The following is a 24,131-nucleotide window of genomic DNA, read 5'->3' on the forward strand; positions in this document are numbered from 1 at the left end:
GCAGCCATTTTAGAATAGGGGCCATTTTAACCAGAGCCTTTCTTACCTGTAAATTGTGTCAGGTCGGCGAGGTTCTTTTTCTTTGTCGTTTCTGCAGGATTATGGCGTCGCTAGATGAGATCCTGGATGGCGTTCGGGTAGCTGTGAAGGACAGAGGACTGGATTGGCTTCATCAGCAGTTGGGGACTGCCGGGCCGTCGACCGGCGAGGAGGACGAGACCACCTCAGCGTTTGAGCCCGGGCGCTGGGCCCGCAGCGCGGTGGAGGAGGAGCCCTTCGGCGGGATGTGGTGTGACCGACGGTCCGGGTGAGGCCCGGTCAACTGAGCCAGGCAGGCACACGGCTCGCTCCGGTGGGCGCGGCAGCGGCCTGGCGAGGACGGCCGCACAGCGCATGGTGGCGGAAGGATCCAAGCCACGCGGTTCCGCGGCTGGCAGGAGGAACGGTCCAGGCGGATCTCAGAAGACGGCCGGGACGGAGGCCAGGCCGGCTGGGAGTCATGTGAGCGGCGGCACGAAGCGGACACGTCCCGGTGAGTCAGCCACTAGTGCGTATGCTGGAGGGCAGGGGAGTGATGGTGATGGCGGATGTATGACGGCCCCTCAGGCCTTGGGGGGAAGCCAGGACAGCGGAGTGATGGCAGGGACGTCTCAGGCTGAGGCAGGTCAGGGAGACAGATGCGGGGACAAGGGGACCTCACAAGAAGCGAGTGGGTCTGGGCGCACGGCAGGCTGCCAGGATAGCGATGATGAATCTGGCTTGGGGCAGACGGCTGAGGAGAGGCCAGGCTCGGCACTGACAGTTGAGGGACAGGGTGCTCCTACTGTTAAGCTGGTTCGGGATGTCAGCGGTAGGCGAGAGGGCCCATCTGGCCGCTCCCAGGGTCAGCTTCATGACAGGGAGGCCGCAGGGAGTGAGTGGAGAGCAGAACGACGCTTCTCTGGCGTCAGGCGCAGCGTTTCGAGGAGCAGAACAAGGAGTTCAGGGAGCAGGGAAAGATCACCTGCGCGGAGCGGGTGCAGCGTAGCAGGCTCCTGTTGCAGGAGGCGTGATTCCAGGGATAGCAGGAGGAGGAGTCAGCGGAGAAGATCAGGTTCGCCGGGAGAGAGGCTCAGTGATCGGTGGAGGGGACCACCTCGTGAGGGCAGTCGCCCTGCGAGCCGCAGCGTTGCTGAGGAGGATTGGGAGGAACGTAGGGAGGAAAGGCGGGTGAGGAAGGTTCAGGACAGACTACCCAGATTTCCTTCTCCCTACAGGTCTCGGAGCAATACCCCTACGGTCTCGAGGCGAGTCCAGGCGGATGGGAGTCGGCGACAACGGGATTCTCCGGTGCCTGAAAAGGTGGACGGAAGGACGGCGCCTCTGCAGCCAGCTGCGGCCAGAGGTTCGAGTGGTGAGTTCCCACACACACGACACCCAGGACAGTTGTTAAATGATTTAAGAACATTTTTAGACTCTTGGTCTGGGACAGAGGGGTCGCCTGCGCAATTCGGGAAGGCGTGGGCGCGAGAGAGTAGTCGGGACACGGCTGCAGGGCTCGGGGGGACACCGCTGTCCGCGCACGGCGGAGGTGAGTCAGGAGCGGGGGCTGAGTTGTCTGGGTTGGAAGGAGGGGGCGAGGAGCGTGAGGTAGGTGATGTCCCGGATGCGGCGCGGCAGAATGTGCACGTGTCCTTCGCGGGCCCCCTCGGATGTCATTTAAAAGTGGAAGTGAAAGAGAAGATATGGAAAGGTGAGTTTGTGGAGATATTTTCCCTCCTTCCCCTAGAGGAGTTCTTAGACTTGAAGGAGGAGGATAAGAAGGATGCCAAAAAGGAGGAGGAGGAGAAAAGGCGGAGGTATCGCAAGATACCTAAGACCTTTGGGAATTGGTTGAGGGCCTTCTGCATTCTAGCTAGTGTAATCTGGAAAAAGGCTCCGGGGCGTTGCTCAGAACTATTTTGTTATTTGGATGGGATAGGTGATGCGTACCGAACCTACGGAGGTTTGGCTTGGTGGAGGTACGACGAACAATTTCGTCAACGGCTGGCAGCGAATGCGAGCATGCGGTGGGACCAAATGGACCTGCCGTTATGGATGCGCCTTATGATGGCCCAGAAGACGGCGCCCTTTCCTGGGGCAGCCGGCACGGCCTCAGGGGCCGGGTCGGCTGGGCAAAAGAAAGGTTTCTGTTGGATGTTCAACGAGGGACATTGCAAATGGGGAAATAATTGCAGGTTCCGGCACGAATGTTCAGGCTGCGGGGGGACCCACGGTGTCAACCGTTGTTTCAAAAAGGGTAAGTCTGGCGGGGGAAGTGGGCCCGCAGGGGCGGCAGCTACCGCAGCTTCCGTTGGGAGTGTCTCCGGTGAAAATAGACGTGATGTTGCCTTGGCTAAGGCGATACGTTAACAAGGAAGATGCTATTTTCTTGTGGCGGGGTTTTCGGGAGGGGTTCTTTATTCCCTACGTAGTTAAGGGACCTGGTACGTTATGTGGGAATCTTAAGTCAGTGCGGGAACACCCAGAGGTAGTGAAGGACAAGCTAAGTAAGGAAGTGCAACTGGGGAGGATGGCCGGACCGTTCTCGTCACCGCCATTGCCCGATTTGCGAATATCCCCGCTGGGCGTGGTCCCCAAGAAAGAGGCAGGCAAATTCAGGTTGATTCATCATTTATCGTACCCGAAAGGGGCTTCGATGAATGATGACATCGACACGGCTCTTAGCTCCGTCTCTTATACGTCATTTGACAAGGCAGTCGAGTTGGTTCGGAGGCTGGGGCATGGTGCGCTGATGGCAAAGGTAGATGTGGAAGCAGCATTTCGACTGCTCCCGATACACCCAGACTGCCATCATCTGCTCGGTTGCTGTTTTGAAGGGGATTATTTTGTTGACCTGTGCCTGCCTATGGGGTGTTCGATCTCGTGCGCCTATTTCGAGAAGTTTAGTACCTTCTTGGAGTGGGTTGTGCGGACGGAATCGGCAGGGGGTGCGGTGGTGCATTACCTCGACGATTTTCTTTGCGTGGGCCCGCGGGACTCGGACCGTTGTAAACAGATATTGGACGTGTTTCAGTGGGTGGCGCACAAAGTAGGGGTTCCCCTGGCGGAGGACAAGACGGTAGGGCCTACGACGTGCCTTAGTTTTTTGGGCTTAGAAATTGACTCCGGTAAATGGGAATGCAGGTTACCGGGGGACAAATTATCACGGCTACGGGAGCTGGTGGCCACGGTAGGGAGGGCCAAGAAGGTGACACTGCGTGGGCTCCAATCGCTGGTAGGGAGCCTTAATTTCGCGTGCCGGGTCATACCCATGGGGAGGGTTTTCTGTAGGCGCCTTGCGCAAGCTACGAGTAAGGTGCGACTGCCGTCACATTACATTAGGGTTTCGGCGGATATGAAGGCGGATTTAATGGTGTGGGACCGGTTCTTGCAGGATTTTAATGGGACGGTGATTTTTCGAGAGCCGGCGGCATCAGGGGAGGTTGTTGGTCTATACACCGACGCTTCTGGTAGCATAGGCTTTGGGGCTTACCTGGGGGGTCACTGGTGCGCTGAGCCCTGGCCTGAGGCCTGGAGGCAGAGCTCGCTGATTAAAAACCTAGCGTTTCTGGAGCTATTCCCGGTGGTGGTAGCGGTGAGTTTGTGGGGGCAGGTGTTGTCCAACAAGCATATTGTATTTCACTCGGATAACATGGCGGTAGTACAGGCGATCAATAGTTTGTCGGCGTCGTCTCCCCCTGTTTTGTGTTTGCTGCGGCGTTTTGTCCTTCTTTGTATGTCTTTTAATTTGGTGTTTAGGGCTAGGCACATCCCTGGTATGTTGAATGTGGTAGCTGATGCGCTTTCTCGTTTTCAGTGGGAACGATTTCGGGAAGCGGCGCCGGAAGCTATGGCACAGGGGCAGGCTTGCCCTGGCGAGATGTGGCAGCTCGGGACCGCATGCTTGGGGAGTGTATAAAGAATTCTCTTGCGCCGAGCACTTGGTCAGGCTACGTCAAGGTTTGGAAAGAATGGGACGAGGCGGTACAGCAGGTAGGGGGTGACAGTTCGCAGGGGCAGAGGGTGGACGTGCTGTTGTGGGTACTGTGTCGCTTGTTTGCTAAACAGGCGTCACCGGCCGTGATAGGTGCATGTCTGCCATGGCGTTTTTGTTCAAGTTCAACGGGTGGGAGGACATTACGAAGAATTTTCTAATACGCCAGGCTTTGAAGGGCTTTAAGAGGGGTAAGAAGCTCGCGGACCCGAGGCGACCGGTGTCGTTTTCGGTCTTGCAAAACCTGCTAGGGGTGTTGTTCAATCTGTGTAATTCCCCTTTCGAAGTAGCACTATTTTCTGGGGCGTTTGTCTGGGCGTTTTTTGGTGCTTTTCGCATTAGTGAGCTGGTGAGTGCCAACAAGTTGGGGAAGGGCGGTTTGATGTTCGAGGACGTGGTCATAGGTAGTGATCGGGTGCAGATATGGCTGCGCCGGTCTAAAATGGACGTTTACGGCAAAGGACGTGCGGTGGTACTATATGAGTTGCCAGGATCAGGGGCTTGCCCGGTGGCTTGCGCCACAAGGTACTGTGAGGTTCGTCCGGAAGGGAAAGGTTGTTTCTTTTTACACGCCGATGGTTCGGCGTTGTCGCGATTTCAGTTTCTGCGGGTCTTTCGAATGGGATTGCAGAAAATGGGCCTGGAGCCGAGTCAATTTGGGACGCACTCTTTTCGCATTGGGGCAGCGACGGAGGCTGCACGTTTAGGCTTGGGGGACGAGAGGATCAAACAAATAGGGAGGTGGGAGTCAGTACGATTCCGCTCGTATGTAAGGCCAGATAAGTTGGTGTAATTGCTTGGGTGCAAAAATATGGGATGGGGACGTTGCCTTTTTCTGCCACTAATTTTGTCTCTTTTCAGGTTTGGAAGTTTGGTTGCTGGGCCACTCGTATGTGTACTGGGCGGAGAAGAGAGCCGCAGTTCGCAGAAGCGGATCACAGCTGGGCTTTCCTTTGGAACGAGTGACTCTATGTTGGTTTGGTTTTAGGGGCGCAAGTTGGCAGGGTTTATGTAATTTCTTGTTTCAGAAAGTGGTTAGTGGGTCGGTCCCGGATGTGGTGTTGGTTCATGGAGGGGGGAACGACTTAGGTGGGATTCCGCAAAGGGAATTGGTGAGAAGGATGAAAAGGGATGTGGATCGGCTGAGGGAGCTGGTTCCTGGCGTGGTGGTGGTGTGGTCTGAGATGGTTCCGCGCTTTGCGTGGCGACACGCCAGGGATCCGGCTGCAATAGCTCGATCGAGGGGTAAGGTTAATAAGATTATGGCAGTTTTTATTAGGCGTTCTGGGGGCGTAGTGGTGCGCCACAGAGAGTTGGAGGGCATGTTACCTGGGTATTTCAGGAGGGACGGTGTACACCTGTCAGACGTGGGGAACGATTTGTTGAACCTTGGGTTCCACGAAGGTATTGAGCAGGCCCTGTTTAGGTGTGGTGGGGGTCGCACATGCGCTTAAGGAGGTCAAGCCATGTGCTGTGGCGGAACAGGGCATAGTATAAATTGGAATTTGGCGTAGAGTTTGGACTGGACAGGCCGAGGTGTAGGCCTGATGGAATTAAGGACTGGTTGGTTCTAGCTCTTCGGTGGCGACGAACCTGTGGGTGTAGGGGTGTCTGAGGTACACCCCTACAGTTAACAATATGATGTGGGGCCTCTTTGGTAGGCCGTGTTTCAAGTGAATTGTTATTTGTTATATATTGTTCAATTGGTAGGGTCATTGTCAGGGGTACTGTGTGGGGGGTATTGTAATTTAATGTATAGTGGGACAATGACCCTAAATTATGTTAATTATGTTAATTTATGATAATTTAATTAATAATTTAATTAATAAAAGCTGTGGACTTTATACTCCAACAGAATTAACTGTGTCCGTGTCTTATTTAGTTTAAGGTTATAGTGCATGACGAATATCGTTTGTACAAAGGTTTATATAAAAGTTTTAGCACATGCCGAATAACGTCTGTGCAAATGTCATGAAGCCCATGGAACAACGCAGTAGGAGGAGTGGGCCTTGACAGAGCCAGGAAGTGGGCAGGTGCTAGTGTTTGGGGGTTGGATTAGTTTAATGGAGCTTGGGGGCGGAGTCAGGGAGTATAAAGAGCAGCCATTTTAGAATAGGGGCCATTTTAACCAGAGCCTTTCTTACCTGTAAATTGTCCCACCCACCCTCCCTAGGTTTAGCAGTTCCGTTTCAGTCACAGCGGCGGAACAGGGCATAGTATAAATTGGAATTTGGCGTAGAGTTTGGACTGGACAGGCCGAGGTGTAGGCCTGATGGAATTAAGGACTGGTTGGTTCTAGCTCTTCGGTGGCGACGAACCTGTGGGTGTAGGGGTGTCTGAGGTACACCCCTACAGTTAACAATATGATGTGGGGCCTCTTTGGTAGGCCGTGTTTCAAGTGAATTGTTATTTGTTATATATTGTTCAATTGGTAGGGTCATTGTCAGGGGTACTGTGTGGGGGGTATTGTAATTTAATGTATAGTGGGACAATGACCCTAAATTATGTTAATTTATGATAATTTAATTAATAATTTAATTAATAAAAGCTGTGGACTTTATACTCCAACAGAATTAACTGTGTCCGTGTCTTATTTAGTTTAAGGTTATAGTGCATGACGAATATCGTTTGTACAAAGGTTTATATAAAAGTTTTAGCACATGCCGAATAACGTCTGTGCAAATGTCAGGTGATTTCTGCCCTTTATGGATTAAAACCAGACTCTGCATCAACTGTGTAATTTTCCATGGGAGTTTTGCCATGGATCCTCCTCCGGCATGCCACAGTCCAGGTGTTAGTCCCCTTGAAACAACTTTTCCATCACTTTTGTGGCCAGAAAGAGTCCCTGTGGGTTTTAAAATTCGCCTGCCCATTGAAGTCAATGGCGGTTCGCACGGTTCGCCGGTTTACGGAAGTTCCTGTTCGCCGTTCGCGAACCGAAAATTTCGTGTTCGCGACATCACTACTCACATTTTATAGAGCCTTTTCAAGTAAATTAGGCTCTAAACTTCCACACGTCTGTGTTTTTAAGGGTAGATCACACAACCCCTCTCTCCAAGGTAAAGTGTGTGTTTTCCTCTCCACAGCGTATATAGAAGACACAGAATTTTCAAACTAAGTGTAGCATCCTTTGTAATATTTCCATACACTTAAAAATAGGTTTAAGTGCTCACCTTGTTTAGAGCCTTTTGGTAACTGGCTCTAAGTATATAGGCCTAGTGTCAATTTGTGGGGTGACACTGCCCCTTCCCTGGAATCACTTGTGCTGGATACAGTGGATTGTATAAAATAAGGGAATTTATTACAGAGTATATAAAATCAATATAAAAGTATTTCTAGAAAATAAAAAATAAATAAGAACAAAATATTGCAAGTATTAGTGGTTTGGGAAAAAATGGTGAGTCCACTTTAAAAGCCAAAACGCGTTTCGCCGGTAAAAACGGCTTCCTCAGTCAGCTTGTGGGTGTCCTCTTGGTGTTAAGCGTCCAAAATCGCGCCCAAAATGCCTTCCTCCAATCACTATTACTATTAATCTTGTCTACTAGAATATAACAGCGAACAATCAGCTAGCAGTAGCTGTAAGAGATTCTCTGTAGCCTCAAAGACAAATAGTGTTTTTATTTCTTTTTTATTTACAAAGGGAAAGTATTTATTACACGTTAACTGATTTCCTTGGCTGATAGTTTACCTTCAGCCGTTACTGTCACTGTAATAAATTACTTAGAGTTTTCTATAGAAAAGAAACTTACTATAAGGATTAACAATTACAGTTTATACACTCTGAATATTATGTTCTAGAAAATATAGATTATCAGGAACTCTTAAGGGTTAACAATCAGGAAGTTAAATCCTATGGTACAAACTGTCTGCCCCCTGGGTGTGGAATGTGGTTTAACACGCCCCACTCCGTTCTGAGAAAAGACAAACATTAAGTTTCGTTTCTTGTTGCTGCTTTCAGTGATGGCATCTGCTGATCTGAGAGAGGAGCTGACCTGCTCCGTCTGCCTGAACATTTATAGAGATCCCGTAACCCTGCCATGTGGACATAGCTTCTGCCAGGACTGCATTGAGAATGTGCTGGACACACAGGGGGCAAGAGAATATTCCTGTCCTGAATGCAGACAATTATTTAATTCAAGACCGGACCTGCAAAGAGCACTAAGCTTGGCTAACATGGTGAAAGGTTTCCTATCTACTCACCCAGGACAGGAGGTGGTTGGGATGCCCTGTACTCACTCTGCTGTACCTGCAGGAGAACATGTCCTAACTGAACCCACCATTTCACTCGGGAACAGAAAATGCTCCATCCACAAGAAGGTCCTGGAATATTACTGCTCTGAGGATGCCTCTTGTATTTTTGTGTCCTGCAGGCTAGCCGGAGAGCACACAGAACACCAGGTGGAGACTCTGAATGTGGCCTCTGAGAAGAAGGAGACATTGAGAAATATTCTAGAGATACTAATCTTAAGGAGAGAGGAGGCTGAAAAAAGAATCCAGAGCCTGTCGGAGCTCAAACGTGAAGTGCAAGAAAAAGCATCTGGGGTAACAGAGGAAGTAATTGCCCTGATTAGGGGCATCAGGGAATGGCTGAAAGCCTTAGAGACAGAGAGAGATTATATAAAGGTCTGGTCTGTAGGGGATCTGGGTTCGATCTCAGTGACCTTACACTCAGGCTTAGTTGGGATTGTGACCGTAGTAAAGAGACAGCGCCATGTATCAGCTTATATAATACTGGGTGTAGGATTAGCTTCAGATATGTTGCTAGATGTAAACACGGCTGGTAATAATGTCACCGTATCAGGTGACATGAAAACTGTATCCTGGTCAGACATAAACCAGAGTCGTCCAGAAACACCAGAGAGATTTCAGTTTAACCAGATTTTAAGCTCCAGGAGTTTCTCCTCAGGGCGACATTACTGGGAGGTGAATGGCAGTAAATCAGGGTGGTGGAGTGTAGGGGTGACATATCCCAGTATAGACAGGAAAGGAGTTTATTCAGTAATTGGATGTAACAACAAGTCCTGGTGTATGTACAGGGGGGATAATAATCTGTATCATATGATACACGACAGTAACATAATCAAGTTAACTCCCAGCGCATCCAGCCAAAGATTAGGTTTATACCTGGACTATGAGGCTGGGCGGCTGTCCTTTTATGAGTTCCGTGACCCGATCATACACTTACACACGTTCACTGCCACCTTCACTGAGCCGCTTCATGCTATATTCAGGGTGTATGGGGATAATGCAAAGCTGAGAATTTCATGTACTGAACAATGTATTAAACTTAATTAAAGAGATTTAACTGAAAAACCCTGAATGGGAATCAGAAACCAGTAATACATATCTGGGTGTGGGTGGAGAGTAAGCAAGCGATTCTCTGCGTGTCACCCTGTATGTGACTGTGGGGTGTATTTACTAAACAGTGAAGTTTAAAGACTTAAAAACATTACAAAATTCACACCAAACATTTCTGCAGTTCAATTATAGTCACAGCTTAGCCATGCATCCTAAATTAGACATTTTGTTTTTTAGTTCACCATTATTCACTGTTTACTGACTAAACCCATGGGTGTATATGCAAGTGTTTGCGTGTTGTTTGATTGTGATGAGACTTGTAGTTTATTGTATCTGGTATGCCAACAAAAGGCAGCCTCTGAAACTGGTAGCTGTTCTGGACTGTAACTCTCATCATGTGTGTTATGGCTGCATCATGTGTGTGAGTGTGTCATAACGAGTGTTACTATGTGTGTCACTTTGTCGTTGTGTGTGTCAATATGTATTATGGGTGATTATTATTGTATATTAGCTGACTGGGTGTGATGGGAGTTGTAATGAGCCATTTCATTCAAGTCAAGCTTTTTCTATAATATTTTTATATTTTACTTGGTGGGCTTTACTAAAATAGTGTTTGTAAGATTATGAATGGTTATAATGAACAGATAATTAAATGTACCCAATAAATCAATGCACATATAGAAATGATCTGAGAAAATGGGGTGGGATTTTAAACTAGATGCCATGTATAGAGCACACTGTGATTTATTATTTATATAAAGACTTTCTATATTTTTAACTTACCTTTCCAACATTTCAAGTAGACAATGAGGGACACTTTAATTTTAGTGGTGTGAGTGGGGGTGTAGCTGTACGGAGAGGGATTTAGGCCCAAATTGTCCCTTCTAAATAGGGACACTTGAGAGGTTTGGATTTAAGAATGTTAACTATATACAATGTGACTGGATCTGCATGGAGCATTGTAATCTGAGAATATCAATAAAATCTTTTTTGGGGGGAATTTGCTGTCACTTTGTGATTCTTATTCTAATCGATATAATGAGTGAAACGAAAACAGCCAAATTAAAGGAACACTATAGTCACCTAAATTACTTCAGCCAAATAAAGCAGTTTTAGTGTATAGATTATTCCCCTGCAATTTCACTGCTCAATTCACTGTCATTTAGGAGTTAAATCACTTTGTTTCTGTTTATGCAGCCCTAGCCACACCTCCCCTGGCTATGATTGACAGAGCCCGCATGAAAAAAATAAAACTGGTTTCACTTTCAAACAGATGTAATTTACCTTAAAGGACCACTATAGGCACCCAGACCACTTCAGCTTAATGAAGTGGTCTGGGTGCCTGGTCCAGCTAGGGTTAACCCTTTTTTATATAAACATAGCAGTTTCAGAGAAACTGCTATGTTTATATTAGGGTTAAGTCAGCCTCTAGTGGCTGTCTCATTGACAGCCGCTAGAGGGCTTGCTTGCTTCTCACTGTGAAAGTCACAGTGAGAAGACGCAAGCGTCCATAGGAAAGCATTGATAATGCTTTCCTATGAGACCGGCTGAATGCGTGCGCGGCTCCTGCATGTGCATTCAGCCGAGGAGGCGGAGAGGGGGAGGAGAGCTCCCCGTCCGGCGCTGGAAAAATAGGTAAGTTTAACCCCTTCCTCTCCATCCAGCCCGGCAGGAGGGGGACCCTGAGGGTGGGGGCACCCTCAGGGCACTATAGTGCCAGGAAAACGAGTATGTATGTTTTCCTGGCACTATAGTGGTCCTTTAAATAATTGTATCTCACTCTCTAAATTGAACTTTAATCACATACAGGAGGATCTTGCAGGGTCTAGCAAGCTATTAACATAGCAGGGGATAAGAAAATCTTAATTAAACAGAACTTGCAATAAAGAAAGCCTAAATAGGGCTCTCTTTACAGGAAGTGTTTATGGAAGGCTGTGCAAGTCACATGCAGGGAGGTGTGACTAGGGTTCAAAAACAAAGGGATTTAACGCCTAAATGGCAGAGGATTGAGCAGTGAGGCTGCAGGGGCATGTTCTATACACCAAAACTGCTTCATTAAGCTAAAGTTGTTCATGTGACTAAAGTGTCCCTTTAATAGAAATTCCACTGTTTTCCTATTATTTTACATTACTAAATCTGTTACTGAAAAAACAGACTGGATAATATTTTTCATGTAGAAAATAAAAGATTTGCTAAAAAATAACAAAAATCCAATACTCTGAGATTAGATGTATTGCATGCAGTGATGGCTGGTGAAGTTTAACCCCTTAAGGACACATGACATGTGTGACATATCATGATTCCCTTTTATTGCAGAAGTTTGGTCCTTAAGGGGTTAAAGGGATCCTATAGTGCCAGGAAAACAAATCCATTTTCCTGGCACTATAGGTTTAATAGGCCCCCCCCCTCCCTCGTGCCCTCCTCCCACAGGGCTGAAGAGGTAAAAACCCCTTCAGTCACCTACCTGAATCCAGGGTCGATGTCCCTCGGCGCTGGGTCAAGCTCCACCCACGCTCCTCCTCCGCGCGCATTAGACTTCCCATAGGAAAGCATTATTAAATGCTTTCCTATGGGGAAAATGTGACACTGGAGGTCTGTGAGGACGTCCATCGTCAGATAACGGATCAAAGGTGACTTTGGATTCCAAAAGCGCCCTCAGTGGCTGTCTGGTAGACAGCCACAGAGGGCAGACTTAGTGCTGTAATGTAAACTTTATAGTTTCTCTGGAACTGCAATGTTTTACATTGCAGCACTAAGTGCAATAGGGACAAAGCGCCCAGACAACTTCAATTAGCTGAAGTTGTCTGGGTGCTTACAGTGTCCCTTTAACCCCTTAAGGACACATGACATGTGTGACATGTCATGATTCCCTTTTATTCCAGAAGTTTGGTCCTTAAGGGGTTAAGATGATTTGGCGCTAGACTACAACCCTGGAATTTCCCTCCATCTCCTCTCTCTGGAAGCCCCACTCACTGGCCTAAACCAGCATCTAATGGGTTATATATGGCTCCTCTCCTATGAAATAGCTTGCCTACTGCCATCAGACTCTCCCCTAGTCTTCAATCATTTAAAAAGGGCCTTAAAACCCATCTCTTCAGGAAAGCTTATGGCCTCCTAGAGTAATCTCTACCTTACATACCTGTCTCTTGCTCTCTCCTATGGGACAGTGCTTTGCTCTCTCCTCCAGCTCTGCTTCACTCCTACTTGATATTCCCTGTCCTAAAGTTTCTAATACCCCACCTCCTATAGTCTGTAAGCTCGTTTGAGCAGGGTCCTCTTCAACCTATTGTTCCTATAAGTTTTCTTGTAATTGTCCTATTTATTGTTACATCCCCCCCCTCTCAAAATATTGTAAAGCGCTCCGCAATCTGTTGGCGCTATATAAATGGCGATAATAATAATAATAATAATAATAATATAGCAAGTGCTTTATAAACCAGAAAACAGAGTGCAGATAATGGGTTAAATGACACGTGTTCCATAAACCAGAATACAATGAGTTAACCCCTTAGTGCTGGAGGATGCATCCTGTATGTAGGACTTTTGTCTTAGATACATAAAAATGCATGCGAGGCACACACACACGGCTGGTGCAAGGATTTTTGGGAACAGAGGGGAAGATGAACTTGGCCTCCATGATTTGCAACACCCCCCCCCCCCCCCCTGCAAAAAGAGCAACCATCTTCACCCGTTTAACCAGCCTTTTGTTTCTTATCCCCTTTTTTAAATGTCTTACCCCCTTTAGGATATCTTATCCCCTATTTTTCTTACACCTCCCTTGCATAGGCGTGCGCAGCCTGTTGCATTAGGGTGTGCACCCTAAAGCACAAACACACACGCCGCGTGTATATGTATTTTTATATACACACACACATATATATATATATATACATACACACACACACAAATACAAGTATACGTAGGTGCAGTGTATGTGTGATTGTGAGCTGAGCTGTGCAGTGTGTGTGATTGTGAGCGGTGCAGCGTGTAAGGGGTGCAGTGTGTGTGATTGCGAGGGGTACAGTGTGGTGTAATTGTGAAGGGTGCAGTGTGTGTGATTGTGAGGGGTACAGTGTATGTAATTGTAAGGGGTACAGTTTGTGTAATTGTGAGGGATTCAGTGTGTGTGGGGTACAGTGTGTATGATTGTGAGGGGAGCACTGTGTGGGCGACAGGGGTTAGGAGGGTGGAGAGGCAGCAACAGGGGTTGGGGGGGTAGAGGGACAGGAGGTGGGGGGGTGGAGGGGCAGTGACAGGAGGTAGCGGGGGTAGACGGTTAGTGACAGGGGTTAGGGGGTAGTAACAGGGGTTAGGGGTGGTAGAGGGGTAGTGACGGGTTAAGGGGATAGAGGGGTAATGACAGGGGTTGGGGATAGAGGGGTAATGACAGGGGTTGGGGATAGAGGGGTAATGACAGGGGTTGGGGTAGAGGGGCAGTAACAGGGGTTAAGGGGGTTGGAGAGGCAGTGACATGGGTTAGGGGGGTAAAGGGGCAGTGACGGGTTAGGGGGGTAGAGTGGTGTGACAGGGGTTGGGGGGTAGAGGGGTAGTGACAGAGGTTGGGGTAGTGACAGGGGTTAGGGGGTAGAGGGGCAGTGAACGGGGTTGGGGTAGAGGGGTAGTGACAGGGGTTGGGGGGGTAGAGACAGGAGTTAGGGGGGTAGAGGGGCAGTGACAGGGGTTGGGGGGTGGAGAGGCAGTGACATGGGTTAGGGGGTAGAGGGAAAGTGACAGGGGTTAGGGGGTAGTGACAGGAGTTAGGGGGTAGTGACAGGAGTTAGGGGGTAGTGACAGGAGTTAAGGGGGTAGTGACAGGAGTTAGGGGGGTAGTGACAGGAGTTAGGGGGGTAGTGACAGGAGTTAGGGGGGTAGTGACAGGAGTTAGGGGGGTAGTGACAGGAGTTAGGGGGTAGTGACAGGAGTTAGGGGGTAGTGACAGGAGTTAGGGGGTAGTGACAGGGGTTAGGGGGGTAGTGACAGGGGTTAGGTGGGTAGTGACAGGGGTTAGGGGGGTAGTGACAGTGGTTAGGGGGTTAGAGGGGTAGTGACAGGGGTTAGGGGGGTTGTGACAGGGGTTAAGGGGGGTTGTGACAGGGGTTAAGGGGGGTAGTGACAGGGGTTAGAGGGGGTAGTGACGGGGTTAGGGGGGTAGTGACGGGGGTTAGGGGGTAGTGACAGGGGTTAGGGGGGTAGTGACAGGGGTTAGGGGGTTAGGGGGGTAGTGACAGGGGTTAGGGGGTAGTGACAGGGGTTAGGGGATAGTGACGGGGGTTAGGGGGTAGTGACAGGGGTTAGGGAGGTAGTGACAGGGGTTAGGGGGTTAGGGGGGTAGTGACAGGGGTTAGGGGGTTAGGGGGGTAGTGACAGGGGTTAGGGGGTAGTGACAGGGGTTAGGGGGTTAGAGGGGTAGTGACAGGGGTTAGGGGGGTAGTGACAGGGGTTAGGGGGGTAGTGACAGGGGTTAGAGGGGGTAGTGACGGGGTTAGGGGGGTAGTGACGGGGTTAGGGGGGTAGTGACGGGGGTTAGGGGGTAGTGACAGGGGTTAGGGGGGTAGTGACAGGGGTTAGGGGGTTAGGGGGGTAGTGACAGGGGTTAGGGGGTTAGGGGGGTAGTGACAGGGGTTAGGGGGTAGTGACAGGGGTTAGGGGGTAGTGACAGGGGTTAGGGGGTTAGAGGGGTAGTGACAGGGGTTAGAGGGGTAGTGACAGGGGTTAGGGGGGTAGTGACAGGGGTTAGAGGGGTAGTGACAGGGGTTAGAGGGGTAGTGACAGGGGTTAGAGGGGTAGTGAAAGGGGTTAGGGGTAGTGAAAGGGGTTAGAGGGGTAGTGATAGGGGTTAGAGGGGGTAGTGACAGGGGTTAGGGGGATAGAGGGGTAGTGACAGGGGTTGGGGGGTAGGGACAGGGGTTAGGGACAGGGGTTAGAGGGGTAGTGGCAGGGGTTAGAGGGGTAGTGACCGGGGTTAGGGGGGTAGTGACAGGGGTTAAGGGGGGTAGTGACAGGGTTAGGGGGGTAGTGACAGGGTTAGGGGGGTAGTGACAGGGGTTAGGGGGGTAGTGACAGGGGTTAAGGGGGGTAGTGACAGGGGTTAGAGGGGGTAGTGACGGGGGTTAGGGGGTAGTGACAGGGGTTAGGGGGGTAGTGACAGGGGTTAGGGGTTAGGGGGGTAGTGACAGGGGTTAGGGGGTAGTGACAGGGGTTAGGGGGTTAGAGGGGTAGTGACAGGGGTTAGGGGGTAGTGACAGGGGTTAGGGGGTTAGAGGGGTAGTGACAGGGGTTAGGGGGGTAGTGACAGGGGTTAGGGAGGTAGAGGGGTAGTGACAGGGGTTAGAGGGGTAGTGACAGGGGTTAGAGGGGTAGTGAAAGGGGTTAGGGGTAGTGAAAGGGGTTAGAGTGGTAGTGACAGGGGTTGGGGGGTAGTGACAGGGGTTAGGGACAGGGGTTAGAGGGGTAGTGGCAGGGGTTAGAGGGGTAGTGACAGGGGTTAGAGGGGTAGGGACAGGAGTTAGGGGGGGTGGGGGCAGTGAGTGACAGGGGTTAGGGGGGGGTATGGGTGCAGAGGCAGGGTGGGGGGGCAGTGAGTGACAGGGGGCAGAGGGGGGTTTAAATACCTTCCCTGGTGGTCCAGTGGGCGCCCTCTCTCTTCAGTCTGCAGCTCCGCCGGGAGTGAGCTGCAGACCACATGGTGAGTCTCGCGATCTCCAGGCAGAGCGTTGCCGTGGCAACGCTCTGACAGGCTGGAGATCGCGAGATACTTCAGTCTGCAGCTCACTCCCGGCGGAGCTGCAGACTGAGGATCAGGGCAGACGGACAGGAGGGGCCTCTCACCCGGCGGCATTGTGTGCACGACGCCGGCCCCCTCCTGTGTCGGGTCCTCGGTCATAGACCGAGGACCCGACATGTTAGTCTGCCCAAAGGTAGTGCAGCACGGAGGTGTGATTAGGGTGTGCCCAGGCACACCCGGCACACCCCGTGCGCACGCCTATGCTCCCTTGTATATCTCTTACAACGCCCCTTTGTGTGTCTTACTGCCCCAGCCCCTTTGTGTCTTTTACTCTTTCCAGCTCCTTTGTGTTACATAGTTACATAGCTGAAAATAAACTTGCATCCATCAAGTTCAGCTTTCCTCACCCCCAGCCCCTCTGTCTCTTTTTCCTCTTCTCTAGCCCCTCTGTGTCTCTTTCACCCCCTGCCCCTTTGTATTTCACCCCAGGCCCTTCTGTGTGTCGCTTTCCTTCCCAGCCCCTCTATGCATCTTCCTCAGCCCCAGGTCCATCTATTTGTCTTTCTCCCCCCTCATGTCCCTCTGTGTGTCTTTCTCCCCACTCAGGCCTCCCTGTGTGCCACTCTCCCCTCCGTGTCCCTTAGTGTTCCTCTGCCTTTCATGTACCTTAGTGCTCCTCTCCCCTCCCCTTCCTGTTCATTAGTGGTCCTCTTCCCTGTCCCTGTCACGGCCCCCAGCTCGTGGTCGCACCCAATCGGTGCGACTACGCTGAGAAATTACTTGTGCAGCAGCGAGCCGGGAACCATATAGTTGGGGCGTCTGTCCCCTTCACACGCGGGAGCCAAGATAGTGCCGACCGCGAGGTTGCATCCATTTGTAGCCCCGCCTCCAAAAGTCACGCAAACATGCGTGTGACGTCACAACGTCGATGCACACGCACTTTCTGGGGTCAGAGGCCAAGCTCTGACCAATCACAGCCTAAGGAGGATTATTTAAACCCCAGAATACCTTAGCTCATTGCCCTGTCATGGTTTCCGTTCCTGGTTTCCGAGAGTTTTTCTGATCTTGTTATTGATATTCTTGGTATTTGACTTTGGCTATTCCTGACTATTCTAATTTCTGGTTTCCCGGACTTGGCTTTCCTATCGATCTTATGTATTTCCGTCTCCCTTGACCTCGGCTTTCCCTTGACTTTTTTCTCTATTTTTCAGCGTATTAACCCGGCCATTCTAATGACCAGTTTACATTCTGTCTGGTTTTCTATTCTATGTAGCGGTTATATAGTTCTGCGTGTTGGATCATATAGTTGTTGTGACAGTCCCTTAGTGTTCCTCTACCCTCCCCTGTCCCTTAGTGTTACTCTCCCCCCCTTACCGGTCTCTTAGTGTTTGTGACAGTAATCACTGTCACTGGTCATGTAAAACAGACACTATTTCTGGGTCCCCAGATTCCTTTTGTGTGTTGGCCAGCCTGTGCCCATTATTTGTGCAGGGTATGTATTGCTTGTCTTTGCCTCTCCTCCTCCCCATTTTTCCTGTCCTATTGTTTAACCAGCAGGGCGTTGTTCCAGGGACACTGCCAGTTTAAACTAGCTGCCCTGTCCCTCCTCAATCTCCCATCAATCTTTGCTATTGTCTGACCCCACCCTTCCTTGTACTGTAGTTCTCTATGTACCTTATTGTATGTAAATGAGGCTGTTGGGGGGCTTAAAATATGTGTGCTATGTCTATTAAATTTGTTCTTTTAACCTTCACCAATCAACGTCTGGTGTTTGGTAAAAGAGCTCTGATTACTGCTCTGCTAATGGAAAGGGTGTCCAGGGCTATAATCCTAGTAGCCTGGTCCAGGGTGGACAAGCCCCTCAAAGATCCCAGTCAAGCATCTGTAACTAGGTCTGAAGTGCTCCAGGGTCCCTGATAGCTACGAGGAAGTGGACATGGCAGAGGTACTCGGTTGGAGTACTGGAGCGCCGTCACGTGTTCTTCTCCCCTCTCCCTTAGTGTTCTTTTTCTCTTCCCTCCCCTTACCCGTCTTCGTGCCCACCCATTCCCCTTAATGTTCCTTTCTCTAGAAAAGAAACTTACTATAAGGAATAACAATTAATTACAGATGATACACTGAATATTATGTTCTAATCTAGAAAATATAGATTATCAGGAACTCTTAAGGGTTAACAGTAAAGAAGTTAAATCCTATGATTCAAACTGTCCACCCCCTGGGTGTGGAATGTTGTTTAACATGCCGCACCACTTTCTGAGAAAAGACAAACATTAAGTTTCGTTTCTGGCTGCTGCTTTCAGTGATGGCATCTGCTGATCTGAGAGAGGAGTTGACCTGCTCCGTCTGCCTGAACATTTATACAGATCCTGCCATATGGACATAGCTTCTGCTGTGTCTTCATTGAGAATGTGCTGGACTGGACACACAGGCATAATACTTCTATAGCGCTCACACATTGTTGTTGTTTTGTCAATACTATAAAATGTTCGAGACCACCCTCTCCCCACATTTGCTAGCAACATTCCAACATATGATCTCTACAACAAATGCCCCATCTGACATGCTAACTGCTCACATCACGACTCTTCCCAAACCGGGGAAAACACCAGACAGAGGTCAGAATTTGCATCCTATGTCATTATTAAATACAGATATTAAGATTTTTGCAAAAATACTTTCAAACAGACTGCCCTTAATACTACACACTATTATTAATGATGATCAAGTGGGCTTCATACGAGGGAGACAGGGGATGATAGAACAAGAAAGATACTGAAACTGCTTCATACGCTGCATGGAGGGGGGGGAGGATAGTGTATTCCTCTCACTTGACGCTGAAAAAGCATTTGATCAGTTGCATTTGATCCTCTACGCTGTCTTAAAGAAGTTTGAAATCCCACAAATGTTCATGGCGGTGGTCGGTGCCTTATACAGTAACCCAGAAGCAGAGGTGGCCAACAGCGAGTTTGCCAACAAGCTATTTCTGATCTTAAATGGATCCAGACAGGGGTGCCTGCTATAACCCCTGCTGTACGTGCTGGCCCTAGAGCCCCTTGCCTCTACTATTCGGGATAGCTCGGACGTACATGGTATAAAAATGCATGATCAGGAATACAAACTCACGGTTTTTGCGGATGATGTCCTCCTCACTATGACGAAACCACACATCTCACTACCGGCATTCACCACACTGCTACGCCACTACAGCCGATGCTCAGATTACAAATTGAATGTACACAAAACACAGGCCATGGGGATCAGTATCCCAAAGGAGACAATACGGGGATTAAAAAATAACTACCCATTTGATTAGAGAACAATCTAACCTTCTTAGGCATTACATTTACACAGCACACACAACAACTATATAAAGCAAATTATCTTAAACTACAAGCAGACATTAAAGACAAGTGAGATCATGGCAGGTAAATTCCTCTCCTGGCCGGGACGCATCGCTCCAATCTAAATGGTTATTATTCCCAAATTGCAGTATCTTTACCGAACTCTAACAATTGCCATCCCAGCCTCCTACCTCAAGGATACCCAAAAATGTATAAACAACTTCATATGGGCAAACAAAATCCCACAAATAGCTGAACCCACACTCTATAACAAATTCACCCACAGAGGACTGAACCTCCCCAATATAACATTTTACTGCCAAGCGGCAATTAGCTCCATGGTGCAGGCACAAACACAACACCACAATGAGTACGCATGGAAGAAGTAGCTACGCAGGGGCATGCCATCTTGACATTACTTTGGTTACTGTAACAAGAACCCGCTGTAGTTGCAGTAGTTGTGGTGGTTTTTCCCTTCCCTACAGTGATTATGGTGTGTTTCTCCTTTCTGATTTTTTTTATTGCAATAAAGGACACGTTCCTGGACTTCATTTTCTCCTTTGTCATTGCTGGATTTTATATGCCCTGTTGTGTTCATTAGCTGGTTCGGTAAATTAATACTTATTTCGAAGAGGATTATATTATTCAAGTAGCCAAACAAAGTGTCGAATGACCGACCACCCTGCATGTGGAGTGTGCTGCTGGTTAACCACCCAGAAGCTGTGGTTAACCGCAGCCTAATTGACAAAAGGCTTGGTGGTCGTCATTTGTATGAATGAACATGACTTCCACATTCCGTGCATTCGGCTAAATCCACATGAACAGGGAGAACAATCTACCGAACGAGACGCATCTAATGGAGTAATGCATGAACAGATCCGTTCGTAGAAATTATACATTATGTGAATGAGAAGATAGACTGGTCGCACAACCTAATTCTCTGAAACTCTTTTGGGCATGAAATCAAGCGTGCGGTCGGTCAAATGTGACTTTCACAGAATTCGGGAACCCCTGCTCTGATCTGGGTGATTTTTTGGATATGTTGTTCGCCCAGATCAGAGCTATCCAGGTGTTTCTGAACTTTGGGTAAAAATTTTCTGCCTGTGAATAATTAAATTATTCCATTAGCTATCTTAATTATATCACAGGCAGAGGCAGAGGCGGCTCTAGACTTTATGAGGCCTTAGGCGAAATGCAAACATGAGGCCCCACTAACAAAAAAGTGTCACATATACACATTGATTCACTGTCTACCTGTGTATGTGCCTGAGAGTGTGTCTGACAGAGAGTATCCTTGTGTGTGCGAATGTATGTCTCTGTGAGCATGTTTGCGTTTTTGTCTGAGACCCTATGTGTATGGGGTAGCTGATGGTGAGAAGGAGCGGGGGGTGTGATGGTGAGAGGGAGCGGGGGGTGTGATGGTGAAAGGGAGCGGGGGGTGTGATGGTGAAAGGGAACGGGGGGTGTGATGGTGAAAGAGAGCGGGGGGTTGATGGTAATGTGAGAGGGAGCGGGGGGGATGGTAATGTGAGAGGGAGCGGGGGGGGATGGTAATGTGAGAGGGAGTGGGGGGTGATGGTAATGTGAGAGTGAGGGGGGTTAATGTGAGAATGAGAGGGGGTAATGTGAGAGTGAGTAATGTGAGATTGAGAGGGGGGTAATGTGAGTGAGAGGGGGGTAATGTGAGTGAGAGGGGGGTAATGTGAGTGAGAGGGGGTAATGTGAGTGAGAGGGGATAATGTGAGAGTGGGGGGCTAATGTGAGAGTGGGGGGCTAATGTGAGAGTGGGGGGGCTAATGTGAGAGTGGGGGGCTAATGTGAGAGTGAGTAATGTGAGAGTGAGAGGGGGTTAATGTGAGAATGAGAGGGGGTAATGTGAGAGTGAGTAATGTGAGAATGAGAGGGGGCAATGTGAGAGTGAGTAATGTGAGATTGAGAGGGGGTAATGTGAGAGTGAGAGGGGGTAATGTGAGAGTGAGAGGGGGGTAATGTGAGAGTGAGAGGGGGGTAATGTGAGAGTGGGGGGCTAATGTGAGAGTGGGGGGGTAATGTGAGAGTGGGGGGGCTAATGTGAGAGTGAGTAATGTGAGAGTGAGAGGGGGTAATGTGAGAGTGAGAGGGGGTAATGTAAGAGTGAGAGGGGGGTGATGTGAGAAGGAGGGGGTGATGGTGAGTGGGGGAGGCTGAGGGTGGTGACGGAGGGTTATGCTGAGGGTAGTGATGCTGAGGGTGGTGGGGGGTAATGCTGAGGGTGGTGAGGGGTAATGCTGAGGGTGGTGAGGCTGAGGGGGGTGGGGGGTGAGGCTGAGGGGGGTGATGCTGAGGGGGTGAGGGGGGTGATGCTGAGGGTGGTGGGGGGAGTGATGCTGAGGGTGGTGATGTTGAGGGTGGTGGTGGGTGGTGAAGCTGAGGGTGGTGAGGGGTGATGCTGAGGGTGGTGGGAGGTGAGGCTGAGGGTGGTGGGGGGTTATGGGGGATGGTGAGGCTGAGGGTGTTGGGGGGGTGAGGCTGAGGGTGAAGGGGTAATGGTGAGGGTGGTGGGGGTGAGGCTGAGGGTGGTGGGGGGTGAAGCTGAGGGTGGTGGGGGGTGAAGCTGAGGGTGGTGGGGGGTGATGGTGACGGTGGTGGGGGTGTAGCTGAGGGTGGTGGGGGTGAGGCTGAGGGTGGTGGGGGGTGATGGTGGGGAGGGGTGATGGTGAGGGTGGTGAGGGGTGATGGTGGTGGGGGGTGAGGCTGAGGGTGGTGATGGTGATGGTGGGTGATGGTGGTGGTGGGTGAGTGATGGTGACGGTGGTGGGGGTGAAGCTGATGGTGGTGGTGGGGTGAAGCTGAGGGTGGTGGGGGTGAGGCTGAGGGTGGTGGGGGTGAGGCTGAGGGTGGTGGGGGTGATGGTGGTGGGGGGTGGGGGTGATGGGTGGTGATGGGGGTGAGGCTGAGGGTGGTGGGGGGTGATGGTGAGGCTGAGGTGATGGTGGTGGGGGTGAGGCTAAGGGTGGTGGGGTGATGGTGGTGGGGGGTGAAGCTGAGGGTGGTGGGGGTGATGGTGGTGGGTGAGGCTGAGGGTGGTGGGGGGTGATGGTGGTGGTGGGGGGTGAGGCTGAGGGTGGTGGGGGTGATGGTGGTGGGGGGTGAAGCTGAGGGTGGTGGGAGGTGAGGCTGAGGGTGGTGGGGGGTGAGGCTGAGGGTGGTGGGGGGTGATGGGGAGGGAGAGCCTACCTTTCCCTGGTGGTCCAGTGGGCTCCCTGGTGGTCCGGTGGTCACTGCTCCCGGTCTGCAGCTCCACAGAGCTGCAGACCGTGTAATCTCGCGAGATTTCAGAGCGTTGCCGTGGTAACCCGCGGCAACGCTCTGATTGGCCAATTCTCGCGAGTCACATGGTCTGCAGCTCTGCACACTGCGGAGCTGCAGACCAGTGTCTGCGGTGGCTGGCCGGGCAGCCAGGAGGGGCCTCGCACCCGGCGGCATACCGGCAAGCCGCCGGGCCCCCTCCTGGTGTCAGGTCCTCGGTCACTGACCGAGGACCTGACACACTCTGCCAACAGGTGGTTTAGGCGGCCGCGAGGCCCCCGCCAGCGCGAGGCCTTAGGCGGCCGCCTAAACCGCCTAATTAGAGAGCCGCCTCTGGGCAGAGGGGAGGGATTGCTGACTGTATGTAGGAGTGTTATAGTAACAATTATTGTTCCTATTGGTTTGTGTTCCTTTTGTCCCTATGTCTCATCAGGTCCAGGGGGTGTACCTCTGGCCTACAAAATGTGTATAAAAGAAATGCATTTTGCTCAATAAACCAGACCTTCTTACCCTCAACTCACAGCCTTGTCTCGTGTTGTAGGGAACAGCTATAACTGCTATATCACTGCTAGCTTGTGTAATAGCTCCCTTCAGCTACACTAGCTCTCCAGGATATCGGGTTGGAACCCTGCAGCGCTCTCCATCTATGGGAAGGAGGATGTCCAGATGGTAGATACCCTCACTCTATAGGGGTAACCATGTATAGGTAATGGAAATGCACATGATCCCTCGTCCTGGAATCCTGGGTGCAATAGAAGCTGGTTAAGCCCCAGTACCAAGGGACCAAATATCAGATTTAAATGTAGAAAAGAATCCAGGCACTCCAAAGTATTCCAACAGATAGGCAATTTTATTGGACCCAAGTACCAAAAAACAATGTTTCGACCCCTTAGGGCCTTTATCAAGCTACTGAAACACATAACTTACATACAATATATAGGTGTATACAACAATCAACAAGTGAAAAAACATGTGAAATGTTACAATTAGTTAATTACATAATCACTCAATAATCATGAAAGCAGTGTCACAATATAATCATCTCTCCAATGATTGTCTAACATATTAGGGGTGTCACACCATGCAATGGAACTCCACCAATCAAATAAGAAGGTTAATTAACTACTTAACTAGATACTAATTAAAAGAAATTTGTTTCAAAAAGGTTAAACAATTTAAATAAATTGGAAGCGCCAAAACACTTACATTTCCGGATCGGCTGTGTGAATCAAGTCACATGATTACATTTGACGTGGCACGCACGTCCCGTTGCGCCAATCACATGGTCGTGCTGGACTAAAGTTATTAATGCGCATGCGCAACACACAAATATTTGACAATTATATTTTCATTATATCCACTAAAGGAAGCATTAGCTAAGTAAGATGGACCTGAATACCATTGCAGTGTGACAACCTCATTGATGGATAAAATGTACAAAATAAAATTACAAAATTATTAATTA

At 49.8% G+C, this 24,131-nt stretch overlaps 1 protein-coding gene across 1 annotated transcript; it reads left to right on the plus strand.

The window, feature by feature from the left end:
* The first annotated feature begins 7,975 nt into the window (after positions 1 to 7,975).
* On the plus strand, positions 7,976 to 9,310 carry LOC134569261 (nuclear factor 7, ovary-like). The gene has a single exon (XM_063428175.1). It carries the CDS (start codon positions 7,976 to 7,978, stop codon positions 9,308 to 9,310), a length of 1,335 nt encoding a protein of 444 aa, XP_063284245.1.
* The last annotated feature ends 14,821 nt before the right edge of the window (positions 9,311 to 24,131 follow it).

This window comes from Pelobates fuscus, chromosome 7 (assembly GCF_036172605.1).
Source record: "Pelobates fuscus isolate aPelFus1 chromosome 7, aPelFus1.pri, whole genome shotgun sequence".
In the NCBI taxonomy this organism is placed as follows: domain Eukaryota; kingdom Metazoa; phylum Chordata; class Amphibia; order Anura; family Pelobatidae; genus Pelobates; species Pelobates fuscus.

Coding starts and splice junctions, on each gene's coding strand:
- LOC134569261 (XM_063428175.1), top strand. CDS start 7,976: ATGGCATCTGCTGATCTGAGAGAGGAGCTGACCTGCTCCGTCTGCCTG.